General features: G+C 48.5%; 1 protein-coding gene across 1 annotated transcript in view; it reads left to right on the top strand.

Moving 5' to 3' along the window:
* SHPRH (SNF2 histone linker PHD RING helicase) overlaps positions 1–27,188 on the top strand; it is an 884,400-nt gene that overhangs the window by 484,918 nt on the left and 372,294 nt on the right. The window contains exon 14 of the mRNA XM_078648685.1: positions 1,572–1,693. Within this exon, the coding sequence (XP_078504811.1) occupies positions 1,572–1,693 (122 nt within the window). The remainder of the gene's footprint in view (positions 1–1,571; positions 1,694–27,188) is intronic.

Genomic DNA, 27,188 nt, shown 5'->3' with positions numbered 1-27,188 from the left:
TGCAAAGTCATCTTGGCAGCCAGACGTTTATCCACTATAACAGTTAATGGCTGCTTTTGGGATACGTTTGTGCCTTGGTATTGCTCAGGTACTGTGGACCCCTATCTGCACCTCTGTCTGAGGTTTTGCTATTTGTTCTATCTTTAGCCCAGGAAGGCCTTGCCTTGGGCATTGTTAAGGATTATTTTCTGCTTTTTTGGCTTTTCCCTGGCTGCGAGTTCCACCCTCTGTCTTCAAATCATCAGTTGTGACTCGGTTTTTTAAGTATTACATTTATTCCTGCCTACTCTCTTTCTGGTGGCACATTTGGACCTTAACTTGGTCCTTACATACATCATGTGTTCTTCCTTTCATCCCCTACATAGCTGTTTTCTGCAGCTCTTGACCATCAAAATGGTTTTCCTAGTGGCCATTACAGCTGGCAGGAGTGTCCGTGAGCTTCAGGCTCTGTTGGTGCATCCGCTATATACCAACTTCTTCCCTAACATACTGATCCTTTGGATACATCCCTATTTTCTCCTGAAGGTGGTTACCCCGTTTAATGTTAGGCAGAGCCTTACTCTGCCTGCTTTCTACGCTCCACGTCATCTTATAAATGAGGAGAAGAAAGTCCATCATTTGGACCCTAGGAGAGTTTTCTCCTTCTGTATTATTCACACCAAAGATGATCAGGTGACTGATCAACTATTCATTGGGTTCACCGGAGTGAAGAAGCGGAAAGCTGTGCAGAATCTTATATGCACTGGTGAAGAAGCAAACCCGAGGGCTTGCAGTCTCACTCCACCAGGCAGGTACTACTGCGTTAGTGTGCTGGGTTCCTACCCCGAATATCTGCCAGGTTGCCATGTGGACATATGTTCATGAAGCACTACTGCTTCAAAATTCGGGTAAGTCGTGATGGGCATTTTGCGTGTTCGGTCCTCCAGGACCTTTTGGTCTAAGCCAGTTTGCAGTCTTGCCTCCAGGGAGGTATTGCTTGGATATCTATTCTGAGGTGAGGAATCTGTGGTTAAAAGTGTCCATGAGATGAACAAATTACTTCCCTTCTGTAAATGTCCTATGCTTTTTCTGGTAGAGACTGTATCTAAGTGCAGATTCCACTGACCTTCCTATCCTCCCTATCTGCAAACTGGACTCTTCACCCGAAAGATCCCGTAGACACTGCATTCTGGTTTAAACAGTACATTGGTTTTTACATGGCTCCGTGTTTTTGGCACAGAACTTGTCATGAAAGATACTGATGTCAGTGCGCCGGAGTGGTACCTATATGGGTACTGTGGCGTCACTTCTGGCAAAGAGCCCAAAGACTCCACCTACTGAAGCGCAGAGGTACTGCTCAAGATTTTCCAGATCCATTCTGACGCCTAAGGAATATTCTAAGGTGAGGAATGTGCAGTTATATAAAGTCTCTACCAGAAAAAGCATTACCAAAGGTAAGTAACTAGTTAATTAATCTTTTCAAACGGTGAACACAATAGTAGCCTGTAAATTTTCGTTTTTTTCCCTACATTTTGAATTTCCAGATTTTATAAATCTCATGGAATTGAAGTTGCTATTTATTATTCTTGCAGTACCATGACCATGGAGGAACTACTAACATCACTTCAGAAGAAATGTCGAACAGAATGTGAAGAAGCCCATCGGCAGCTGGTTTGCGCACTTAATGGCTTAGCTGGTATCCATATTATTAAAGGTAAAAGCAGCTCATTAAGATTGAATAAATCCAGTGTACACTGTAACTGAGTTATACTTAATTAATGTGGCTCTTCTTGCATTTAAATGTGGAATCTGCTTAAACGTGTTTAATCCATGCCTCATGAATGTATCATAGTTTCCAACCAATTTATAGATTATTTTAAGGGCTTTTGTCATGACAGATTACTTTCACGGAATCTGAGAAAGGAAAGTTCAAAGCACATACCATGAGGCACAGCAGACCAGCCAGTCTGATGTTTTTTATATAGAGTTTTGTATAGTGCACACTTGGAGCAGGATTACTTCAGAGTGCCCAATGAATTGCAACATAAAATAGCATTACAGAATGCAGGCCTTCTGAACATATGTAAGATCATAATAGAGGAGGAAAAGCAAACTGCATTCAGTTGAGAGTGTACTGTGCATAATATACAAAAGGCTGAATACTTTGATGTTGCCGCACTATGGGCCACGTGCACCTAGATTTTTTTCCTGTCGCAAACGGCCCGGTTTGCAGAATCAGGGTGTTTGCGACTGGAAAAATGCACTTTCCTATGTACCATACCCATTTTGCGATTCAATAACCTAATACCGAATCGCAAAATGGGTTAGTGATTCAATATTAGGAAGGGACATTTTAAGGGCGTCCCTTCCTAATAGCGACTCGCAGTGCTATTTTGCGACTGAAATGCAGTCTCAAAACATTCACATGTACCACCTATGTGGTAACAAATTCACAAAGGGGTGGGGTCTCAAGGGGACCCCTTCCCCTTTGTGAATGCTTGTGAAAACGCTTAAGAGCAGGCAGTGGTCCTATGGGCCACTGCCTACTCTTAAAAATTAAACTGAAACGTTTTCTTTTTCTTTTTGGAAACACATCCAGTTTTCCTTTAAGGAAAATAGCCTGCATTTAAAAAAAATAAACGGCCCAGTGGGTCGCAAATTACAACCTACCTCATGAATATTAGTGAGGTAGGCCAATTGGGACCCCATTAAGAACCGCTAAATGTGTCATGGACACTTTAGTACGAATATATGATGATACAACGAATTCCGTTGCAACGCATGCCTTTACCACGCATGCGTTACAACGGAATTCATTTACCACGGATAAACTTTTCCTCGAATAATTGCGTGGTGACGTCATACGTCGTTAAGAGAAAACGGCATTTTTTTCCGATTTCTCTTTAACGACGCTGACGCCGACGTGACTTATGGTGAGTTGTTTTATTTGGGGGGGAGACCCCCCCAAGCCCCCCTTTTTTTCTTTTTACCTTTACCACATATGCCTTTACTACAAACATCGTAGTAAAGGTATACGTGGTAAAGGCATTAGTGGTAACCACGCATGCGTTGTACTGCATGCGTGGTTAAAGATTTCGGGGAAACGGCTTCGTTGTAAAGGCCGTTTCCCCTTTAGTACATAGGTGTTTGTGATTTCCTAATAGTGAATCTCAAAAATTAGCTAGTAAGAAGTCGCAAAATAGAAACCTACTTACATGTGACCTAAAGTGATGTAAACAAGATTTGGTGAAGTGTTCAGAAAATTAGGCTAAAACAGAGACTTTCACAGTTTAATTTTTCGATTAATCTGCTTTTTTGAAGTCGATGTTTTGACCCAGAAATCATAAATCGCAGTGTCTTTCTCAGGAATAAGGTCAGTTAGTGTGTTTTGTCACCAAACTTGAAATTGTAAAGAAGACCAGATATTCATGGTTATAACATTCCAACACACCTGGCAGTAATAGGAGCTAATATTGAGAAAGACTTAGAACTGTGTGTTTGCAGTTCTACAAACGATTAATATAGATTCAAACTTCCAAAGGCAAAAGCAAGCTGCTTTATTGACGACCAGGGCCTTAGTGAGGGAGAACATGGTTCTTTCTGACTGATTTTCTTTTGGAGGGGTACCTATGAGGGTTGCTTGCTGTCACCTGCCCTGTTCTTGCTGGTAATGAAGCGATTTCTGAATGATTCCGAAAAGATACTTGTATACAAACCTGCTTTTTTTCTAGAACTGCCCTTAATGATCTGTCGATAGGCATCCTCAGAGAATGCATAGGTAAAAGCACATTGCCACATTAATAACAAGAAAGGATGAATTGAGAGGTATTTTCCTTGTTTGGTATGATTCGTCTTCAAAGTCTTCTTGACCGAAAAAGAACATTTCAGCGCAGCCAACACGTTTTACCCAGTTATGGGCTTTATCTGGGCCAAAGATAATTCACATATTTATTCACAATTTCCAAAAGAAGGAACATTCTACAATTTTTTCCAGGACCATGCATGACTTTGGTGTGCACATTTCTGTGGGTCACAGAGGGCAAGAATCTCAAAAAGGTTTTTCGGGCCGCACAGCGTTTCTTTCACAATCGTAATATCATGAGTTTGGTTTCTCTCAGGTCATTCTAATATCTGAAGCCATGTTCAGCCATTCGGCATTGTGCGTGTTCAGCGTTCTTCAAAGTTTGTTTAACATGCATGGACCTGGACAACTTGTGGAATGCTTCTTCTTTGGGTCACTTTATAACCAGCCTTCGTTTTGATTACTCACACCGCTGGGCACAACATTTACCCCACTGCTTCAAGTGACAAACCTAGGAATTGTCTTTGAAAACTTATGGCCATTAATAAAATCAATGCGGTTTTCAAACATTTCAAAGTACACATCATGCCTTGTAACTAACTGCACTGCATTTGGAGCTATATAAAATCGCAATTATAATACTGCTCACATTAATTGTAGTTTAAATCTATGCTCAATAGTCCTGGGTATTAACTATTGTTATATTGCTATTGTTTTAAAGCATGCGTTTATCAGATGAACATCTAATAAAGCATTTTGAATTACTTCCTTACTCGCTGACTTTAGCAAAGAGTAAAGCTGTAATCTCCTTTTTGACCAAATGTGCAAGAGCAGTTACTGTTGAACAAGTTTTGTTACGTTTTTTTCTGTTTATTTGCTGATCTGAATTGGATATCTGATAATTTTATATGACATCAGTCCAGAACATTTTCACTCCCTATAAGCTAAGGCAGGCCCTCAGATATACGCCACTTGAAGGCATGAGTAGCCTGTCGGGGGTCTTTAACCAGTTATGGATCTATGCACACAGCCGTCCGCTAGAAAATAACTGGTGTGTCCCTTCTGGCAGCTAAACAGCATAATAAGAAATCATATTTGTTCAATAATACCTGAACTCCTACTTATAGTCAGTTGGTCGCATCTTTCTCGATGAGACTATCAAAGTCCCAATGAGCAAATAGAAACTCCGGTCAAATTATGCCTATCCTTTAAATATCTGGAGTGTTTACTCCCTGTGAAGGAGCTGAATATTGAACCTTTATGTAGTGGTTCCACTTGAACAGCACCCAAACGTTATGCATTTGGCCAAAGGGCATGGCCAGCTCACATTTAAAACACATTGCCATGGTTTTAACTGACGAATGATTAACTACATTCAGCTATGTCTTGTCAGAAATTGACAGTGCCAGCCCAAACCAAGCATTAATTCTAAGATGCAGAGGTTCTGTGCTGAGCAAGATTTAAATCGGGGCATATGGCCCAGTACTGTAGATTATGTTTTCAGGCATTCACGTGGAATAGTAGGGCAGATAAATTCAATAAACCTTGAGCAATAGAGGAAACATGAAGTTCTGTCTGACTCTATGATGCTAGAGAAACAAGGCCGACCACTGTATAGTGTAACCTTCAAGTTTATAAAAAGCACTCCCGATTGTCATTGCAGTGACTCTAAAGAATGGTATTGAAGTATTTTGACATCTCTAGTTTAAAACTTTGCATGCATTAAATAGATTAACATTTCATAGACATCAGAGCATTACATTTGCTTCCTGAGGCGGAAAGCCGGGAAACTGTGAACTTGTCAGCCTGTTTTTAAATTAGCCGGTTTCTGATATTTTACTATTCTAATTTTAACATTGCAGCGTGTGATTATTAGCACTGACAGCTTTTGCCTATTTGTACATTTGCCTATTTGCACAGTTTCTGCCTACTACTGCACTCGAACCCCGGTCCCTTGCAGCCGATTAGGTGCTGCTACAGGACGCACAGGGGTGAAGCGGCCATGATAGGTGGAGCTTTGGGAGCGGACTAGTGGTTGAGGAGCTCCCGCCCTCGCCGCTTTAAAGGCCGCTCATTCTCCCAGCGGCGCCGATAGACATCAGAGCATTACATTTGTTTCCTGAGGCGGAAAGCCGAGAAACTGTGAAATTGTCAGCTTGTTTTTAAATTAGCCGGTTTCTGATATTTTACTATTCTAATTTTAACATTGCAGCGTGTGATTATTAGCACTGACAGCTTTTGCCTATTTGTACATTTGCCTATTTGCACAGTTTCTGCCTACTACTGCACTCGAACCCCGGTCCCTTGCAGCCGATTAGGCGCTGATACGGGACGCACAGGGGGGAAGCGGCCATGATAGGTGGAGCTTTGGGAGCGGACTAGTGGTTGAGGAGCTCCCGCCCTCATTAAGTATAAATGACGATAGTCATTCGGCCGCGCAGCGGGCGCGCCTAAGGCAAGCCCGTCTGCGCCCATACGGGCACAGGGGCTATGTCCCCTGTAAAAAATTGTAACACCCCAATTACATACTCAAGGGATCAACTGACTTCCCTCAGACAACCAGTAAAAACTGACTTCATCACCCTTGATTTAAACACTAAGGTGCCATGGGCCTGTAGTAACTGTACATTTCTGGTAGGGGCGCCGCTGCCATGTCGTTGTTGTGCGCCTCATATCAGGCCTCCTCGTAATACTGCCTTTACGTTCATTAGCCTTAACTGTCGGTCTTTAGCAAAACACAAACGGGAGATCTTTGATCTTTTCGTGGAGGAATGCCCTGATGCTTTGTTCCTCACCGAAACATGGTTGCATGACAGCTCTGGACCTGACATTGCAGAAGCACTGCCAGCCAACTATAGTATCCTAAGGTGTGACAGACCAGCTAGAACGGGAGGAGGCATTGCGATCATAGTCAAGAGCCAGGTTCAATGTCTATTGGAACCATCAAATCTCAAAGACTGTGAGGCAGTCCAGTTTAAAATGGCTCTCCATCCTAAATATACCCTCACAGGGCTCTTAGTCTATGGCCCTCTGGGCCCCGCCAGTGCCTGGGCTTCTCAGCTTTCAGACTATGTCGCCACGAAACTGATACATTCAAGCAATTTCCTGATCCTAGGGGATCTTAACATACACTTGGATGACCATAAGGATAGTGTGAGCATGAACCTAATTTCCGACCTCGCAGCCATGAACATGATACTGCATAACTCAGGTCCTACCCATACTGGAGGCCACTTATTGGACCCTATTTTCTCTAACCTTGTACATATACATTGCCGCCCACCATTACCCATTCATTGGTCAGACCACACGGTGGTCTGTTTCAACCTTTCCCTCACGGATAGCCTGGCGCAGCCGGAAAGCCCCCTGAATATCCTTAGGGGGGATTGGAAAAAGCTTGACTTGACCTCATTTAAACAGACTTTAAACTCCCTTCTTCCGGCTGATCTCAACAAGTCGGAAGATGTAGAAACTGCAGCGGTAAGAACCAATCTTTGGCTTTCTGAAGCTATCAACAACTGCCTCCCTCCGTCCCATAAGAAACCCATCACCCATATTCAATGAACAGCTAAAATAGACAAATCATACTGTAAAAAATTGGAAAGGATCTGGAGAAAGGATTATTCCCCTGCGGCAGGTCAGGCCTACAAAGAAGAGCTCAAGCGCTATCATAGAGCATGCGGCCAGGCTAGAGCCTCCTATGTTGCCAGAACCATTGATGCCGCTGTAAACAAATACAAAGTACTCTTTGGGTTAGTCAAGGACTTAGCAGGAGCTGGCACAGTGGTCAAATCCCCGCCCTTGGACAGTACACAGTGCGAAGAACTTGCCCGGTTCTTTACTACAAAAATTGAGAAAATCTACATGGATATATCTGATCTGAACGGCGGAAACATGTTATGTCCAACGGTCGTTAGCCTAAGCCATGCCAGTGACCGGCCTACTCTCACTCATTCTCCCCTTCTTGAATGGCCCGACCTCCACCCCACTGGCTTTTTAGAACATTTGCTTAAAATAAAATCTGGCTCACCCTCGGATCCCCTCCCCATTTCAATACTCAGACTTCTTGATGAGTCACAGCTCTCCGTGCTCTGCTCTACACTTAATTTGTCCTTGCATTGCGCCAGTGTGCCAGTATGCTGGAAACACGCCATGGTGTCTCCTTTTTTGAAGAAACCCATGGCGGACCCCAAAGTTCTTTCCAATTTCCGGCCGATTTCATTATTACCGGCCTTTTCTAAGGTCATGGAGAGACACATCCATCAACATTTAGCCCAGTTTGTCGCCACCAATCACTTATTGCACCACTCTCAGTCGGGTTTCCGTTCTGGCTTCTCGACGGAGACGACACTCCTGGGCGTCACCGAGAACCTCCGCCTCATGATGGACAGAGGAGACACAGCCGCTGATTCTTCTGGATCTCAGTGTGGCTTTTGACACCATCTCCCACTCCATCCTCCTCAGAGCACTAGCCGCACTGGGGATCGGCGGCAATGCATTAAAATGGTTGGCATCGTTCCTAACCGACCTAACATTCCAAATCTTCTCCCAGTCATCGACATCCAGGGTGCACTCCTCACCTTACGGTGTGCCTCAGGGCTCAATCCTCAGCCCTCTTCTTTTTAATTTATACGTCATCCCCCTGGCCCATATAGCTGAGCGTGCAGGACTCACGCTCTTTAGCTATGCAAATGAATCCCAGATCGCATTCTCCCTATCGCAATCTGATCCTAACTCCACCTCCCTCCTACAGTTGGACCTCAAAGAAATTGCCACCTGGATGAACCAAAATCTGCTCAAACTGAATGGAGAAAAGACGTAGGTTCTGATCCTTGGGAGAAAGCATGATCTGTGCAATTCTAGGCATTGGCCAGCTGAAATGGGCCCTGTTCCATCCCCTTCTGAGCACGTTCGTAACCTAGGAGTGCTCATAGATAACGAACTATCAATGCAGGTTCAAGTGAAGAGGGTGGCGGCCACCTGCTTCACCATCCTACGCTGGCTGAAGAAGATTATTTGGATGCTGCCGGTAAATTCCCAGAGATCAGTGGTGAATGCCTTGGTGACCTCCCGCTTGGACTACGGCAACGTACTTTACCTGGGGGCTACCAAGGCAGTCACTAGGCGCCTCCAATTGGTCCAGAACGCAGCAACACGTTTACTCTGTGGCGGCAAGAGAAATGAGCATATCTCAGGGCACCTTAGGGAGCTTCACTGGCTCAGTCGAGAGCCGTGCGAAGTATAAAGCCCTGTGCTACATGCACAAAATCAAATCCGGCACGGCCCCTAGATATTTACAATCCCTGGTTAGCATGTATTCTCCTGCTCGCACCCTCCGGTCAGCCTTGCAAGGTCTGTTCTGTGTACCCAAGGTCAGACTTGCGAGGACAGGAGGGAAGTCCTTTTCTTTCATGGGCCCCAGACTGTGGAATTCTCTCCCGCTGGCCGTCCGCTCCGAAAGCTGCTATTGGCGCTTTCGGAAATCAATAAAAACTTGGCTATTTAACCAGTAACCTTGGCTTCTTGAGTCACGCATCTCTTGTCTCCATTAGCGCCGGGAAACCCTCTTTGGGTAGCTGTCGCGCTCTATAAGCTGAATAAATAAAATAAATACATTTCAAATGGGATATTTCCTGAGATCCTCAGAAGCGGTCGCTCCCCACGCTGCTCCCTGCTGAATAATTTGGTATCGTAGCGCTATACTGCCAGACTTCTCATTGCCATTTAGAGCTATTGCGCATTGCTCGCACTGCTTACTATAATTATTTGTGTCTGATTATACTGATATCGTAGCGCTATACTGCTAGACTGTTCTTTACTTATTATTCCAGTGTGTATTGCTCGTTTTGCCTGCTTATACTATTGGTGCCTGATTGTGCCGGTGCCACTGCCCATTTCATAGCGTTTATTAAGGTTGTGCCCCAATCCTGTTTCGCTTTTGGCTTGCTGCCATTTTGTTGTTTGTTTGTTGTGCCTCCCAGTCCGGCTCTCCACCCCGCTCCCGCCTCCCAGCTGCTCCTCCCTCGCTCCGCCCCCCTCCACTATCCACTTATGTCAGAACAGCCTACGCGCAGCGGACGCGCCCCATGCGCGCCGAAGGTGCGCCAAAGGTAAGCCCGTCTACGCCCGTCCGCGCCTGGACCGCGCCCAGCGCCAAACCCCCTGGCCCCCGCAAAATCCACTCCTCCCGCATTACGTACGACGCCGCAACCCTCTCAGCACTCAACCCCGGCCGTCTCCCAGACTGCTACCAAGCCGCCCCAGGACACTCCCATGGACCCTTCACCTGCCACTCCTGCAAGTACGACTGCATCAGAACCCACACCAAATCCACAAACTCCAAACAGAGCTCCGTAACTAACCACCTGAAGTGTATCCTGCTCAATACCCGCTCAGTTCACAAACACGCAACTGAACTATGGAACCTACTAGACACCACATCACCCGACGTCGCATTTCTTACAGAAACCTGGATGAACGCCTCATCAGCGCCAGACATCGCCATAGCCATCCCGGACGGCTACAAGATCATCCGAAAGGACCGCATCAACCAAACAGGTGGAGGCATCGCCATCGTCCATAAGAACACCATCCGAATCACGACCAGTTCTGACGACACCCTCGCAGCTGCCGACCACCTTCACTTCCAGATTCACATCGACCCCAAGACCACACTCAGAGGCACCCTCATCTACAGGCCACCAGGACCCCGCACACAATTCAGCGAAGACATCACTGACTTCATCAGCCCACACGCCCTTCCCTCCGAGGAATACATTCTACTGGGAGACCTCAACTTCCACCTGGAAAAGAACAACGACAGCAACACCACCACCCTTCTGGACAACCTCGCCAATCTCGGACTCAAACAACTTGTTGACACACCCACCCACTATGCCAGGCACACGCTCGACCCAATCTTCACCTCCAGCAAACACATCTCCTTCAACCACGCCACAGGACTCCATTGGACGGACCACAGCTGCGTTCACTTCAACTACAAAAAGACCACGACCCACAACCACCCACAACCAATTCCCCACAGAAACTGGAACAAAATTACCATCGACCAGCTCTTCACATCGCTTCACCAAAACCCTCCTGCCAAATCACTGGACCCAAATCAAGCAGCCATCAACCTCACACAATGGATCACCCACAGCGCTGTCGAATTAGCTCCCTTGAAAAACCATCAAATCAAACAAGGTAGTAAAAAAGCCCCCTGGTTCAATGATGACCTTAAGAAATCCAAGAAGATCTGTCGCACCCTCGAGAAAACATGGCGAAAAAACCCAACCACAGACAACATGACCACCCTCAAGAACGCCACCCGCAAACACCACCAACTGATCAGATCTACCAAGAAATCAACATTCAAGGATCGACTCGACAACAACGCCCACAACAGCAAAGAACTATTCAACATCGTCAGAGAGTTTACCAACCCCACCGCCGGCACCAACGACATCACTCCCTCTCAAGACCTCTGCGACTCTCTAGACTCGTTCTTCCACAACAAAATCGCTGACATACATAACAGCTTCGGCGACCAGCCCACCCCACCCACCTCCGAACAAAAACCCCCCACCAACAACCTTTGCGCCTGGAACCCAATCACCACTGAAGACACCATCCGCTTGATGAACTCCATCCACTCGGGATCGCCAACCGACCCATGTCCCCACCACATTTTCAACAAAGCAGACTCCATAATCGCACCCCATCTCCGCGATGTCATCAACTGCTCCCTCAACTCCGCCAGCTTCCCGGAAAGCTGGAAACATGCCGAACTCAGTGCCCTCCTGAAGAAACCTACAGCAGACCCCACCGAACTTAAGAACTACCGCCCCATCTCGCTCCTCCCATCCCCGGCCAAAGTCATTGAGAAAACCGTCAACAGCCAGCTCGCCGCCTTCCTCGAATCCAACGGCTCCCCTCGACCCTTCACAGTCCGACTTCCGAGCCAAACACAGCACCGAGACCGCCCTCATCGCAGCAACAGACGACATTCGAACTCTACTGGACAACGGAGAAACAGCTGCCCTCATCCTACTTGACCTCTCCGCAGCCTTCGACACAGTCTGTCATAGCACCCTTATACAACGCCTCAGCAACGTCGGAATACAAGGAAAAGCATTGGACTGGATCATCTCGTTCCTCGCCGGAAGAACCCAGAGAGTCCGCCTCCCCCCTTTCAAATCGGAAGCCACTGAAGTCATCTGCGGCGTTCCACAAGGATCATCACTCAGTCCCACCCTCTTCAACGTATACATGAGCCCCCTCGAATCCATCGCGCGCCAACACAACCTCAACATCATCTCCTACGCAGAGGACACCCAGCTGATCCTCTCCCTCACCAAAGACCCAAACTCCGCCAAAACCAACCTACACGATGGGATGAAAGAAGTGGCCGAGTGGATGAAGAACAGCCGTTTAAAACTGAACTCGGACAAAACGGAAGTCCTCATCCTAGGATCATCCCCCTCCGCTTGGGACGACTCATGGTGGCCACCGGCCCTGGGAAACGCACCCAAACCAACGGACCACGCACGTAACCTGGGCTTCATCCTAGACTCCTCCCTCTCGATGACCAGACCAGTCAACGCCGTCTCATCATCATACTTCAACACCCTACGTATGCTCAAAAAAATCTTCCGCTGGATCCCCACCGAAACAAGAAAGACGGTCACCCATGCCCTAGTCACAAGCCGACTGGACTACGGAAACACCCTTTACGCCGGAACCACAGCCAAACTACAGAAAAAACTCCAACGCATTCAGAGCGCCTCCGCTAGACTCATCCTAGACATCCCCCGCCAAGCTCACATCTCCGGCCACCTGAGGGACCTCCACTGGCTCCCCGTCAACAAGAGAATAACGTTCCGTCTCCTCACTCACGCACACAGAGCCCTTTACGACCTAGGACCCGAATACCTCAACACGCGCCTGACCTTTTACACCCCCACCCGCCAACTTCGATCGTCCAATCAAGCCCTCGCCGCGATTCCACGCATCCAAAGATCCACCATGGGTGGAAGATCCTTCTCCTACTTAGCGGCCAAAACCTGGAATTCTCTCCCCATCCACCTCCGCCTTACACAGAACCACCTCTCCTTCAGAAAACAACTAAAAACCTGGATATTCGATAAGTAACATACCCCCCTCCCTCAAGCGCCTTGAGACCCTCTGGGTGAGTAGTGCGCTATACAAATTTTTAACTTGAACTTGATATTTCTAACTACATATTCCTTACCTTTTAAATTTCCCCAGTCACAAGGCCAGATCTGAATTTTCAAACAGCAATTTCTCCTTTATTTTGGTATGTGGCACTGTCAAACTTCATGCCGGCCTCGCACTGCCCCAGAAATGGTGTGAGCTGCCATATATATGCAGATAGTTCATTTATTTCAGTCACCTTCAGTGCAATTTCCCTTTGTACAGTATACCAAGGGAAATACCTCATTCTACACACATCTAAGACCACAGACCTTACATCGAACCACAATTGTAGGAGGGGAGATTTGGTCACAGATCTGTATTATATTTGCCTGTGTTGTTTAGGCTCCAGGCATGACTGTTATATGACAGATGCTTTGTGTTACCCCGTTAAAACTGGACAACAGACCTGTGCAGTTATTGAACAATTTGTCTCGGGTAACGGGGCATCCATGGGTGTTGTAAACAGTGAGAGGTTATCACATAGACTTTGTGGAAGAGCCAGTACAGGTACATATCCCGAAAATTACAAAGGTTCAATGTAGAACTTACAGATTTGGTGAACAAGAAGGTTCAGGAGTTGGTAGCAAAGGGAGCTATTGTAGAGGTGAAAGGAACAACAAAGACATTTGTGAGCAATATATTTTTAGTAAAGAAAAAGGGCAAAGGAATGAGGCCGGTGATAAACCTGAAGAGTTTGAACGACTAGTGTAGTGTAGTATCATCATTTCAAGATGTAAGGCATGTATTAAGGGACGTTCTGCAAACAAGGAACTGGTTAACAAGGTTAGATATGAAGGATGCTTACCTGACCATTCAGATTTGGGAACCCCATCAGAAATGTCTTCAGTTCAGTTGAGGTGGAAAAATGTAGAAGTATGTGAGTCTGCTGTACGGTCCATCTCCGGCCCCTTGGTGTTTCACCAATGTTCTTTGGCTCGTGCAGTGTTCTTACAATAGCGGGGTATGCGTCTTATTATATATTTCGATGATATTTTTGATAAGTGAGATTCCGAGCTAGTAGACTCATTTTTTAGGGTTTTTAATAAACACAATAGAGGGACAATTGAGATTGCCGAAGGAAAAGATAAGGCGTATAGAAAGGAAATATGAAAGATATTGGGTTTAGAAAGAATCTTTGAGAATATTGGCAAGAGTGGTAGGATTGTTATCCTCTACGATTCAAGCTATGTTTCCAGAACCTTTGAATGATATTGCACTTCAGAGATTGAAGGCACAACATCTGAGTCTGGGATTAAGATATTCTATAGAAAGTGTGCTTTCAGAGGAAGCCAGGGAGGAGCTTGGTGGTGGTTAAGAAATATGAAGGCGTGGAATCGGAGAACAATTTTTGGAGCAAATCCAGAGGTGATTATAGAATCAGATGCGAGTTTAGCAGGATGGGGAACACGTTGTGTGGATTCTACAGGAGGCACATGGTCTGAAGAGAAAAGCAAGTTTCACATAAATTGCTGGGAACTTCTGGCAGAGTCCTTTGCAATAAGGAATTTTACGAAGGACAAGGCGAAGTGTGTGATTCTTTTTTTGCTGATGGACAGCGTCTCTGCAGTAAGACATCTGAACAAGTTAGGAGGTCGGAAATGAAAGGATCAGGCAGATTTGATTATGGTATTTTGGGAGTATTGCATGAGACAAAATATAGTAGTTCATGCAGATCACATACCAGCTTTTAGCAATGTGGAGGCTGATTGGTCTTTGAGGTATTACAGGGATTCGAGCGATTGGACTCTAGACAGAACTGTTTTTCAGATATTGATAGAATACTGGGGCCCTTTTTAGGTGGATTTGGTTGCAAACAGGTCGAATGCCCAGCTGAGAATGTTTTACAGTCGGCATCTTGATCCAGTGTCAGTGGTTATAGATGCATTCAGACAGGATTGGTGGGTCCTCAGTGCGTACGTGTTTCCCCCCCTTTCTATGATAACTTGGGTAACCTTGATGGTACGCAAGTGAAAGTAGATGGTGTTGGTAGTAACTCCTCTTTGTCTCAGGTCTGGTATCCGATACTTTTGAAGATGTCTGTGTTTTATCCACTTCGGTTGCAGATTTTCCTTGAAATGTTGATAGGTTCTACAGGGGAGTTGCACAGTTAGGTATTGGAAGGTCTCCTTTCCAACCAAGTAGCACTGATACGGGCCCCAAACTCTTTTAGGGAGGTTCTGGGGTGGTAGTAAATCACTATACAGTTCCGATTGTGTATTGCAAAAGACCATATCTTTTGACCAGTCTACAATAGATTGCGCAGGCCCTCGAGCCCAGCGCAACGCAATCCTGCTATTTGCAAGCAATAATCCCTTATCTATTAATCTACGCACATCTTTCTGCACTCTCCTTGTGTAACCCAGTAGGGCCAACAGCAGGTCCAATGGGAGCAGAGAGCCAGTGATTTTGTGCAATGTCCGAAAAATCAGTTCCCAGTACTTTGCGATCACTGGGCACAACAAGGCAATATGCAAGAACCCATCCAGAAAGTTTTTTTTTGGACATTTTTATTAACATTTTGCACCATGATAACAAACATCAAGCATGTCAATGTCGAGCCACACATCCCTCTCCCCACCCCGGTATCCATTTTTCCATTTGTTAGATCAGAATTATAGTTCAGAGTCCAATGGATCAGTTAAGTCTTCAGCCCAAATCCATCTACAGGTCAGCCACCATCCCCTCCTCCCGGTCTGCCCCTTAGAAGCGTATGGGTTCCTGCCCCCTTGTAATTCACAATCCTCCATCCAGCCCATGATAGCGCCTCCATTTGCCCCATACCCTGCCAAATTTCTTGGGGCACCCCCTGGCCTTGTATGTAACTCTCTCGGCCGCCATGTAGAGGTCCATTGCCCGCCTCCACTCTGCTATTTGTGGTGTGTCTGGACCCCCCCAATTCCGGGCCACATCTCTTTTGGCCACCACTAAGGCCAGCACCAGGAAGATTAGCAGAGGTCTAGCCAGATCCACATTGTTTGTCATTCCTAGTAGGGTCAGTTTGGGATCTAAGGGTATGGTGGTCTCTAGCACCTCTCCCAGCTCTGTCAGGACCACCCCCCAGAAGAGTTGGATATTAGGGCATGTCCAGAGAGTATGTCCAGAGAGTATGGTAGAAATCCCCTATAGCAGTACCGTACCTTAGACAGCCTGGGTCTGTTATTCTCCCAATCTTGTATAGGCGTGCTCTATCAAAGTAGGTCCTATGAAGGACATTAAGTTGTAAGCGTGATTTAATCGCTACCTGCCCTGGGATGCATGAGGACAGTGCCCCAGTCCACTTCGTCCATTTCACCCACGTCTTGCTCCCATGTAGTCCTTAGGTTACCCAGTCTATCTGGCTTAATATTCATTATCGTTTTGTAAGTAAGCGACACTGCCTTGGCGTCTATTCTTTCCTGCAGGAGGTGACCCTCCAGAGGAGCATATTCTGGGAGTGCCTCTGTGAATGCCGCCTCAGCCCTCCACGCGTGTCGGAATTGCATATATTTGAAATATTGTGTGTGATGTAGTCCATATTCCTTGCGTAGCGCTGGAAACAACTGTAGTGTTCCATTTTTCATTACGTCCCCTAGGGTCGACAGGCCTATATCATCCCAACCTCGAAATCCCTTCAACTTATTAAGTTCCTGTAGCCAGGCGCATTTCCATAATGGGGTTTGTTTTGTTAGTTTGCGTTCCCATCCTATCGCTCTCGTCACCCTCACCCAAATCTCTACTGTAAGCCTCGTTGCTGGCAGTAGTCTAACCCTACCCTTGCCTCCGTATAAATAATGCAAGTATGTGTGTGTATCGAAAGTGTGTCTTTCTAATGCAAAGGTGGGATGGGCGGCTGGGGCGTGCAGCCATTAATTAATAGCTATCAGGTGCTCTGCCCAGTAATAGGCCTCCAAGTCGGGCAAAGAAATCCCCCCATTATATTTGTGTCTTTGCAACGTCGAGAGCGCCACTCTAGGCTTCTTCCCCATCCAGAGAAAGGTTCGAAGTTCCGCATGGATAGCCCTGAACACCCCGCCTCGTAAGGGAAAGTATTCATTCTGGAACGCATACAGAAACCTGGGCAACGTAATCATCTTGAACATTGCCGCCCGACCGAGGAGCGTCAGGGGAAGCAGTTTCCATCGTGTTGCATCTGCAGTAAAGTTGCGCAAGATGCGGCGAATATTCCTTTCAAAGGATAGCTCCCTATCAATCGTAATGAATACCCGAGATAGGTAAACCTCTCAGTCGTCTTTATCAGACGTTCTGGAAGCACGGACCCCCTTCCCGTCGACGGGGATCAGACAAGATGGACTTACGCCAGTTGATCTGGTAGCCCGCATGTGACCCATATCGCTCTAGCTCTGAGAACAGCGCCGGTATTGTAGTCTCCGGTTTCGTAACATACAGCAGAACGTCGTCCGCATACAGGGAAAGCTTCTCTGTAGACGTGTCTGACAATCGCACGCTGAAGCCACTAATGCTCTCGTTCTGCCGGATTGCACATGCCATGACCTCTATGGAGAGGGCGAACAGCAGTGGGGACAGGGGGAAACCCTGTCTGGTGCCGCTTCGTATAGGAAATTCCCTTGACAACTTGCCATTAACCTGGACTCGCGCCCTGGGATCGGTATATAAGAGGCCTACCATCTTTCTAAATTTGGGTCCAAAACCGAAGCGGTCTAGCACTCCCTCCAAAAAGGGCCAGTGTACCGCGTCAAACTGTGCCTTCTAGTGCCGGGAGATCTATATGCGCCATGTATTGTAGGGCATCTTCCCTCGTCCCCAGTGCCCTTGCCTCATAAAAGGCCCCATAGTAGTCTGCAAAAGCGTTGGCTATCTGATCATCTGTTTGGGCCCAGTTTCCCCCACCGTCTTTCACCCTGTCCACCCACCGCGCATCTCTCTCTTTCTTGCTCAGGCATGCCAGGAGCCTCCTGGACCTGTCCCCCACATTGTATAGTCGATGCAGGGTCGCCAAGGCCTGTGCCTTCGCCTCACTCGTTACTAAGTGTTTATATTGGACCCGCCCGTCCGACAGTTGACGACGAATTCCAGGATCCCTTGTGGTCAAGTGCTCTTTCTCTAGGGCCAGATTCCGGGCCTCTAAGTCCAATACCTCTGCCTGTGCTTTTTTCTTATCTTCCGCCAGCCGATTGTGCGCCCTATCTCGCATTACCACTTTTAGTGCTTCCCATAACGTCACTCTGGAGGCCACTGTTCCCTCATTTTCTGCTATGCAAACCTTCAGGTCCGCCTGTAGGCCTTTTAGTATGTCTGCATTTTGGAGGTCCCAGGCCGTCAATCGCAATACCTTAGGTCGATTTACTTTCTTTCCTCCCACCCGGAGCAACAACGGTGAGTGGTCTGAGATACCTCGAGCCCGGTATTCCGCCACATCCGTGATGCACAATGCCTGCCTAGCCATGAAGATATAGTCAAGGCGGGAGTACACTTTAAGTGCCCCCGAGAAGGAGTATTCCCTACTTCCTGGGTGTAGCCACCTCCAGGTATCCACCAAGCCTACTGTTCCCATAGTGGTGGCTAGTAAAGTCGGACCAGTTGGCCTATCCCTGTCCTGTCCGTCCCCACGTCCATTACGCCATTGAAGTCCCCTCCCAGGACTTGGATTGTGTCAGATGTGTTGTGGAGTATGTCCGTAACCCCCCTAAGCGTGGCTGCCTGTAATTTGGGCGGGGCGTATGCCGATATGAACGTGTATTCCTTCCTCTTCCAGCGTCCTCTTACCCCCCATATATGTCCCCTGCGGGTCTATCCAGGTCTGTGCTACATGCATAGGGGGAGATTTCTTAATCGGGACTGCAACCCCCCTTGAGCCAGATGTGAATCCTGCAGGTGCTAGTACTCTGTATCGCCCTCTTGCCAAAAAGGCGCAATTTGTACCCTTTAGATGTGTTTCCTGTAACAATATAAAAACTCTGCACCAGTTCTCTTCACATAATTATTCACCAAACCTCGCTTGACCTTACAGCTAAGGCCATTAACATTCCAGGTGAGTACCTGGAGCTCCTCTAAAGATTCAGTGACCTCCGTTAGGCTATCTCTTCTTGTGGCATGCATTACGGGATAATCGCGGCCATTGTCCTGCACGTAGGGCTGTCCAGTTGTGTGCGTGTATGCTCATCATGCCATGCTTAACCAATATACCTCCCTTCAACTCCCCCCCCCCTCTCCCATCCCCCCCAAAGTCCACCGTGAACCCCCAACCATGAAACTGCGGCCTCCCCCCACCTCCCCTTCCCTCCAGCCCAGTCTTTGGTTCCAACATCGTCAGGGACTATTAGGCAGAGAAGGTCTATCGCCCACCCCTCAGATCCCCTAGCACCCCAGCTCTCGGACAGTAGTCCAAGCGCAGACAAAACTCCCTTCCGCCAGAGTTACATATAGTAAAACAATACACATCAATCTAGGTATAATATGAAAGTTTGTAAGGGGCATATACACTTGCGTTGCACTGCAGCCGAGCCGGAAACTTCTCGTCCGCCGTGTCCCTTAATCACGAATGTGAGTCCTGGACCGCGTCTTGTGAGGTCGTCTTCTCTCCTGGAGCGTCTTGTTCCATTTCTCGGATCACTGCCACCAGTGGGTGCAAAGACTGTGTTTCGCTGTCCTCTTCCTCAGATTCGTTACCGATCCTTTCTTCCTCTTCTTCTGAGTGTGTGGTCCTCTCCAGGCAGCGAAACCTGGACCCCGCATCACTCTGGTTCTCGGGCGAGGCCGACCGTCGTCGTTGGCTGGCGTTCTGAGTCGATTGTGGATATGGGGTAGCCGTCAGCCTAATGCGTGCCCCCGAGCCCCTAGATCTCTGAGACTTCGGGAATCCCCAGGAGGCCTCCATGGGCCGCGGCCTGTCCCACGCCTCTCGTCGCTCCCCCCCCCCCGGTGCGCGTTGTGGAGGCCTCTCCTCCAGCCACTGCCATGCATCGTCGGGGTGCGTATAAAATTGTGTTTTTTTTTTTTTTTTTCAAAAGTTTTTATTGGAAATTTCAGGGTTGTATAACATACACATCAGAAGTTGCAAATAACCAGTGCATGTACCTATACATCGTTCAAATAAAGAGCATATGACGTGAATTAGCAGAGAAAGGCATTAGGTCCCACGATGGTGTTCATGTCGTTCGGGACGTTCTCGAGGGTTATATGACATTCAACCATGAAGCCTTTCTGGGATGGGCTCCTAAGAGGATAGAGATCGATAGGAAGGGGAAAAGAGGATAGAACGAGATAGGGGGAAGGAGAAGAGAGTAGAAAAGAGAGAGCAGAGGAAATACTCGTGAAGATGGGGAGGAGGTAAGAAGGGAAGGGACACCACGATGTGGCTTAGCAGTTCATGTCAGGGGTAACGTGCTATTTAATCTATGGTAAAGTATGTTCGGCACCCGGAAGCTATGGTAAAGTGTGAAAAGCAGGATGACTCGTGGAGGTTTATGGGTTTTAAAGTAGATATCCAGTGAGTTCCAAAGTTTCCTTTGTGAGGGTCGCCCTGGGTTGTTTTGTAGAGTGATGTTGTCTGTGTTTGTCTGTGTTGAATTGTGTTTTGTCCTCGTATATGACCTTTAACTTTGCAGGGAAGAGCAGCATCTATTGTATTTTTAAGTCCCGCAGCTTTGCCTTCACTGAGTCAAAGGATCGTCTCTGTTTCTGGACTTCTTGGCTGTAGTCCGGGAAGATCATGATTACCGCATTCTCAAAGCGTATTTCACCCATTTTCCTCGCTTCCCGCAGAATGAGGTCACGATCTGCAAAGTTCAAGAAACGGGCAATTATCGGTCGGGGTCTCGCTCCCTCCGGAGGTTTGGCCAGCAGCGCCCTGTGTGCCCTCTCTACAATAAAGCAGCTGGAGAAGCGCGCCGTCGGGAAGGTCCTTTTCAGCCAAGTATGGAGGAAGGCCGCTGTGTTGGTCTCCTCAAGTCCTTCCCTAAAGCCCACAAAACGCAGGTTGTTGCGTTGCGCTCTATTTTTTGCGTCGTCTACCTTCCATTGGAGTTGTTTATGCGACGCCTGAAGATCCGCCATGTTTCTTAGCGTGGTGAGCGTATCCTCTGCTTCCCCCAGCCTGGTCTCAGCCGTGGTCACCCTCTCCGTGAAATTGCGGAAGTCCTGCCGCAGTAGTGTAACTTCCGATCCACCTTCGCCAATCTTGACTTCCAGGGCAGCCCTGGACGCTTTTATGTCGTCTTGCGACGCCTGAATGGCGTCCATCAGGAGCGCCGTGTCCGAGCGCGGTCCTGGGACTGCTGACTCCGTGGCAGGAGGGGTCGTCGCATATCGGTCCAGGGTGCCCTGCTTCGGGGCCCGAGCGGCCATCTCCCTTTTCCCCATGTCGTGTCCACCTGGCTGCTGTTTGATTCCGGTGTGCCAGTAGGTTCAGCTGGGGCGACCCACCACCAGGCCCTCGCGTCCAGAGGGGCCGGCCGCAGCAGCGGGTCGACGCGTGCCCGTCTGGTCGATTCCCGCCTAGGCAAGGGGTCCTGTTCTTGCGTCCCTCCTGTCAGCGGGGGAGGAGCGAGGCGGACGCGTCTGGCCTCCCCTTATGGCTTCGCTATCTCCCCGTGGCGGCCAATGCCCGGTGGCGGCGCCTAAAGATGCTGCCGGCATGTCCCTGGTGTGCCCGGTGTCAGCAGTCAGGGGGGGAAGAGGCACTATTTTATCATCCGCGGTCCGGGGATGTGCTTTCCGGCCCCATACCCCCACTGGGACAATCTCCCCAGAGTCCTGCTGCCAGTCAGGTTTCCCACGATCAGGCTCCCCGGTACGGGGGCCTCCCCGCAATTCCAAGGCGGCAGGGACTTTGCACCAGGGCCCCGCTGTCCTCCCGGCCAGGCCTCACCTCACAAGGTCTCGTCGCAGCAGTTCCCGCCACTCCGGTCGTCCGGTTCCTGCAGAGTGTATCAAGGCGGTCAGGCGGGCCCCGGATCCGTGCACCCTCGCTGGCCCGGGCACTCCTGTCCCGGCTCTCTGTAGTTGTTTGCCGTCCCAGGAGCCGGCTCTCTGTAATGGACTCAGCCTCGGGGGCCCCGCTCGGCGGAGCCCAGGACTGGGGAGGGTGTTCAGGGGAGAGGGGGGAGGAGGATTGGCCGTCCGCTCCAGACTCCGGCAGGCCTTGGAGCCCCCCCTAGGCGATCCCGTCGGCGTCCCGATCCCGCTGGGCCGGACCCCTCGCTCCGGGTCTCAGGGCGCCGCCATCTTGGCAGCCAGGCCGCGTTCACCGCTATCTAGGGCAGTGCTTCGTTGTCCCTCACTCCTCTGTGGCGATCAGGTTATCGATGTTTCCCCCAGCCGCTCGGGACCTTCAGCATGTCCTGGATCATCTCTATGGGGTCCTTGAACGTGTTTTAAAGACGGATTGGTACAAGCTCGGCGGAGCTCACTAGAGGCACAGCTTATCCGGCCATTTTGCTGGCCACGCCCCCAGAAAGGGTTATTTTGGGGATCATATTAGTGGTATGGGGTTTGGGATAAATGAGAGAAAGTGTAGAGGATATATTGATGGATGTATAGGGTGAGAAGTAGGGTAGTGAATTGGAACAAGTAGTAGAAAGACGTTTGAGATAAGTCAGAAATTTGGGTTATCGGTATAATAAAAGAGGTGTCAGATGATGCAAGGAAGGTTAGAGTAAGGGAGAGTCCAGAAAGGGTTATTTTGGGGATCATAGTAGTGGTATGGGGTTTGGGATAAATGAGAGAGTAGGTGTAGAGGATATATTGAGAGAAGTATAGGGTGAAAAATAGGGTAGTGCATTGGATATGCTGAATTAGAAGAAAGTGATAAATATATAGATCCATAAGTACATTGAAAGTATATAGATGCATAAAGGGGGTAGGTAAATGTAGATTAAAGATATTGATAGAGGTACAGGATGAGAAATAGGGTAGTGCATTGGATGTGCTTTTCAGGAGCAAAGTAACAAACACACAGATCCAAGTACATGGAAGGTACATAGATGCACAATGGAAGAGGTACATGTAGACCAAAGATGCACCGGATAAACTCCGGTTTTCATTACATAATTATTCTACATGTTAATACAAAGCAATACACAAAGATAGGTACATATCTATAGTAAAAAATAAATGATTATATACAGAAGGATATGCTGTAAATTTCTGTTTGTGTATGGTGCTTATGTGGGGAAGAGCCAATTCTTGAGCAGTTTTCTGAAGATAAGGTGGCTGTCCATGGATATTACGTTGGGGCGTAAAGAGTTCCCAAGTTTGGCTGCTTGGACTGAGAAGGATGTGCCACTCATGTTTTTTTTCATGTTTCTTGGGATTTTGAAGCGAGATGCCATTTTAGAGCGGAGGTTCCTTTATTGAATGTCTTTGGTGATTTTATTCCTGATTAAGAGTGGTCCCATTCCATGTATTGCTTTGTGGGTGATACAAAGCAGCTTGAACGTGAATCTTCTGGCAACCGGTAACCAATGCAGGGCTTTCAAGGCAGGTGAGATGTGGTCTTGCGGTTTGATATGCAAGAGTAGTTTGGCAGCTGTTTTTTTAATCCATTGTATTCTTTTCATGGTCGTTAAAGGTGATCTGTGGTAGAGGGGATTGGCGTAATTGAGTTTGGACAGAACAAGGGAGATGGTAGATAGGACCTTGTGTGGAAATCCCAAATGAGAGAAGATTTGTCGCAGCGTTTTTAAAGGGACAAAGCTTGATCTTGCTAGTGTGTCCACTTGGGCATTCATCGATAGTTCGGAGTCCATTGTCATTCCAAGGTTTCTTACTTCCTTCAATACTTTAGGTGGTGATCCCAGTTAATCAGGCCAGGCAGCAAGCGGGTCATAATATTTCCAATCGCCACACGTGAGTATTTCCGTTTTGGAAGCATTCAGTTTGAGGTGGCTCCAAGTCTTCCACTGATCCATGGCTCTGAGACAACTGAAAATTGGGGAGTTTCCAATGTCTTTGGCGCATTCCAGTTGAAGGAGTATTTGTGTGTCATCTGCATAGTTATAGCATGTGAGGTGAAATTGATTGATCAGTACCGGTAATGACTTCATGTAGATGTTGAAAAGCATGGGCAAGATGATAGAGCCTTGAGGGACCCCTGCTTTTGTGGAGTATGGATGGGATGAGAAAGGTGGGGTATGGATGATATTAGATCTGTTTCGAAGGTAGGACGTGATCCAGTCTAGAGCAGTCCCCTCTATGCCGGCTTCATAGTCTTTGTTTCAGATTGTCATAGTCCACAGTGTCAAAGGCAGGCAAGAGGTCCAAGAGGAGAAGCACAGCAACCCCGTTGTGGTCTACTGTCTTCTTCAGGTCAACCCAGACGGCAAAGAGGGCAGATTCTGTGCCTCTTCCCGGACAGAAACCTGTTTGGAAGTCTGAAAGTATCTCATTCTCTTAAATGAATTGTGACATCTGGGTGAACCCTGCTCTTTCTATCAGTTTGCCCAGGAAAGGTCCATTTGTAATGGGTCTGTAGTTGTCAGGGTTCAGCGGGTCCAAATTTGCTTTCTTCAGTAAAGGGCGTATGTATGACGTTTTGAGTTCTTCTGGAAATATTCTGGTAGTTAAAGGATCATTGATGATTCTTCTTGCTGGAGTGGCAGCAGAGGTTTTTAAAAGAATTCTCTTGAAGGTTTGTGGTGGACACTGGTCAGAAGGGCTGCCGGTAGGCCTGCTTGCTTTGACGAGGTCCATAAATTCATCGTGTGAGATGTGAGATGTGACATCTATGCCTGCTGCTCAATACGAGGTGCCCAGCACATACATGATCTCCTTGTTAGGGAAAATCCCCTATGTCTTCTTCTGACCGAAACCTGGTTGGGAGAGGCGTCCAATCCGGACATTTTCTCTGCCATTCCACCGGCGTATAACATTTTCCGGCAGGACAGAGCTAAGGGAAGGGATGGCGGAGTAGCTGTGGTGGTGAAGAAGAACGTCTCCTGCTCGGTTCTCCCCTTGAATCCCATCGGGGGCTCTGAGTTTCTTGCCTTTACACTTAGATTATCCCCGGGCCAAGCGTTTAAGGGGCTGCTGGTTTACAGGCCACCAGGCCCCATGGGCTCTTTCTTGGAGGACTTGCAGATAGCTATCTCCTAGTTGGTGCTATCTACACAGCATTGTGTGGTAGCAGGCGACTTCAATGTCCACCTTGACGTGATAGATGACCCGGATGCTATTAAACTGCTGGACATTACATCCCCGTTGGGCCTCGCACCGTTTGTGTCGGGTCCTACACATGAGAAAGGGCACACCCTCGATCAAGTGTTTTCGTCAGTCCCGATTGCTGATATCGAAACCCTGCCGGTGCTCTGGACGGACCATAGGCTGATTAGGTTCTCCGTGCTGGAGAATGGGCGGCCGGACAGCAGCGCCCCCACGCTGCCTAGACCAGCCTCGAGAGCGTTGCACAGAGTGACGCCTGATATGTTGGAGCAGGCGCTCACGGAACATCCCTGCCACCTCTCGGGGGACCTGGAAAGAGACACTGAGGCTCTGCAGCTGAAAGGTTGGAGGATCTTGCCCCTAAGGCAGCCCCCCGCTCCACGGTAATACGGCAATCTGCGCTGTGGTTCACGGAGGCGCTGCGTGTGGCTCGCAGCCAATGTACGGTTGCTGAGCGGGCCTGGCGCCTTCAGTACGACGGGGAGGCTAAAATTGCCTATAGGGCGGTTGTGAAGGCATATCACCGAGACATCCTAGGTGCTAAGAAAGAATATCTTGCTAGGAGGATTGAGGCGTCGGCGAACTCCTGTAAGGAGATCTTCACCATTGTGAAGGAGTTCACGACCCCTAGCTCCCATTCACCCCCGCCAGTATCATCGGATGCGTGGGCGTGTGATCTCGCCAGTTTTTTTACCAACAAGATCAAGGCGATTCAGGCCTCCTTCTTGGAGAGCTCGGAGGAGGGTTGCTGCGGCCCCGGGGAGGGACATGGGTTACCGTCCATGCCTGTTGCTGTGCTGTCAGACTTTCCAGCTGTTTCCAGCGATGCGTCCCGGGTGCTGTTGGCCAGTCTTAAATCAGGCTCGCCGCTAGACCCCTGCCCTGCCAAATTTTTGGCCGGGATGGCGGCGGTGGTGAACCCCCTGGTCAACCCTATCCTCAATGCCTCCTTGAGGGAGGGGAGTGTCCCACGCACCTGGAAAAAGGCGATGGTAATCCCCCTCCTGAAAAAGCCTGGTCTTGATGCCGAGGTTCTGGCCAATTATAGGCCAATTTCACTTCTCCCGGCTCTGGCCAAGATCACAGAGAAACATGTCCATGGCGTCTTGTCGAGCTTTTTGGAAGCCAACAATCTGCTCCATCCATCCCAATCCGGATTCCGTCCTAATTTCAGCACGGAAACGGCGTTGTTGGAGGTCTCGGAGATCATCAGGGAGACCTTGGATGTGGGCGGCAAGGCCATGTTAGTCATGTTGGACCTGTCGGCGGCCTTTGACACCGTCCCCCATGAGATGCTTCTTGCCAGGCTTTATGACATCGGCATTAGGGGGACGGTGTTCAAATGGTTTACATCTTTTCTTGAAGGCCGCCGCCAGACGATCTGGGTTTCCCAGAGCTCCGCCGAGATGCCGCCATTGGGAGTCGGGGTTCCACAGGGTTCTGTGTTGAGCCCGTCGTTGTTTAACATCTTCATGTCCCCTTTGGCGGCTGCGGTGGAGGCCTATGGGGCCCAGATCGTGTCCTACGCCGACGACACGCAACTCCTCTTCACATGCGGTAAAGACCAGGCATTTGATGGAGAGAGTATTCGGGGCTGTCTGGGAATGGTCTTCGACTGGTTCCAGCGGAACAGTTTGAAGGCCAACTCCAGTAAGTCGGAGGTCTTATTCTTTGGCTGTGTCACCGACCCTGAATGGCGGCAATGGTGGCCGTCTGACATGTGTCCTCCCGCACAGTCATCACAGGTCGCCAAAAACCTTGGTGTCAAGCTGGTCAATAAGCTTTCATTGAGAGCTCATGTCCTTGGGCTGGCTGGCACCTGTTTCGGCATTCTGAAGATGCTCCGCAAGTTTCTACCACTGCTGTCTGTGGAGCATAGGCGCATTACTGTGCAAGCGCTCATTGGATCCAGGTTGGATTACGCCAACGCCCTTTTCCTTGGCCTTCCTGATTATCTGGTCCAGCGCCTGCAGGTGGCACAAAACTCTGCTGCCCGCGCCATTTTTGGCCTGCATAGGCGTGCACGAGCTGCTGGGTTGCTGCATACGCTTCACTGGCTGCCTATCCGGAA

The sequence above is a fragment of the Lissotriton helveticus genome, chromosome 6, assembly GCF_964261635.1.
Source record: "Lissotriton helveticus chromosome 6, aLisHel1.1, whole genome shotgun sequence".
In the NCBI taxonomy this organism is placed as follows: domain Eukaryota; kingdom Metazoa; phylum Chordata; class Amphibia; order Caudata; family Salamandridae; genus Lissotriton; species Lissotriton helveticus.
The sequence above is the reverse complement of the archived record's forward strand: the minus strand, read 5'-3'. Positions and strand labels throughout refer to the sequence as shown.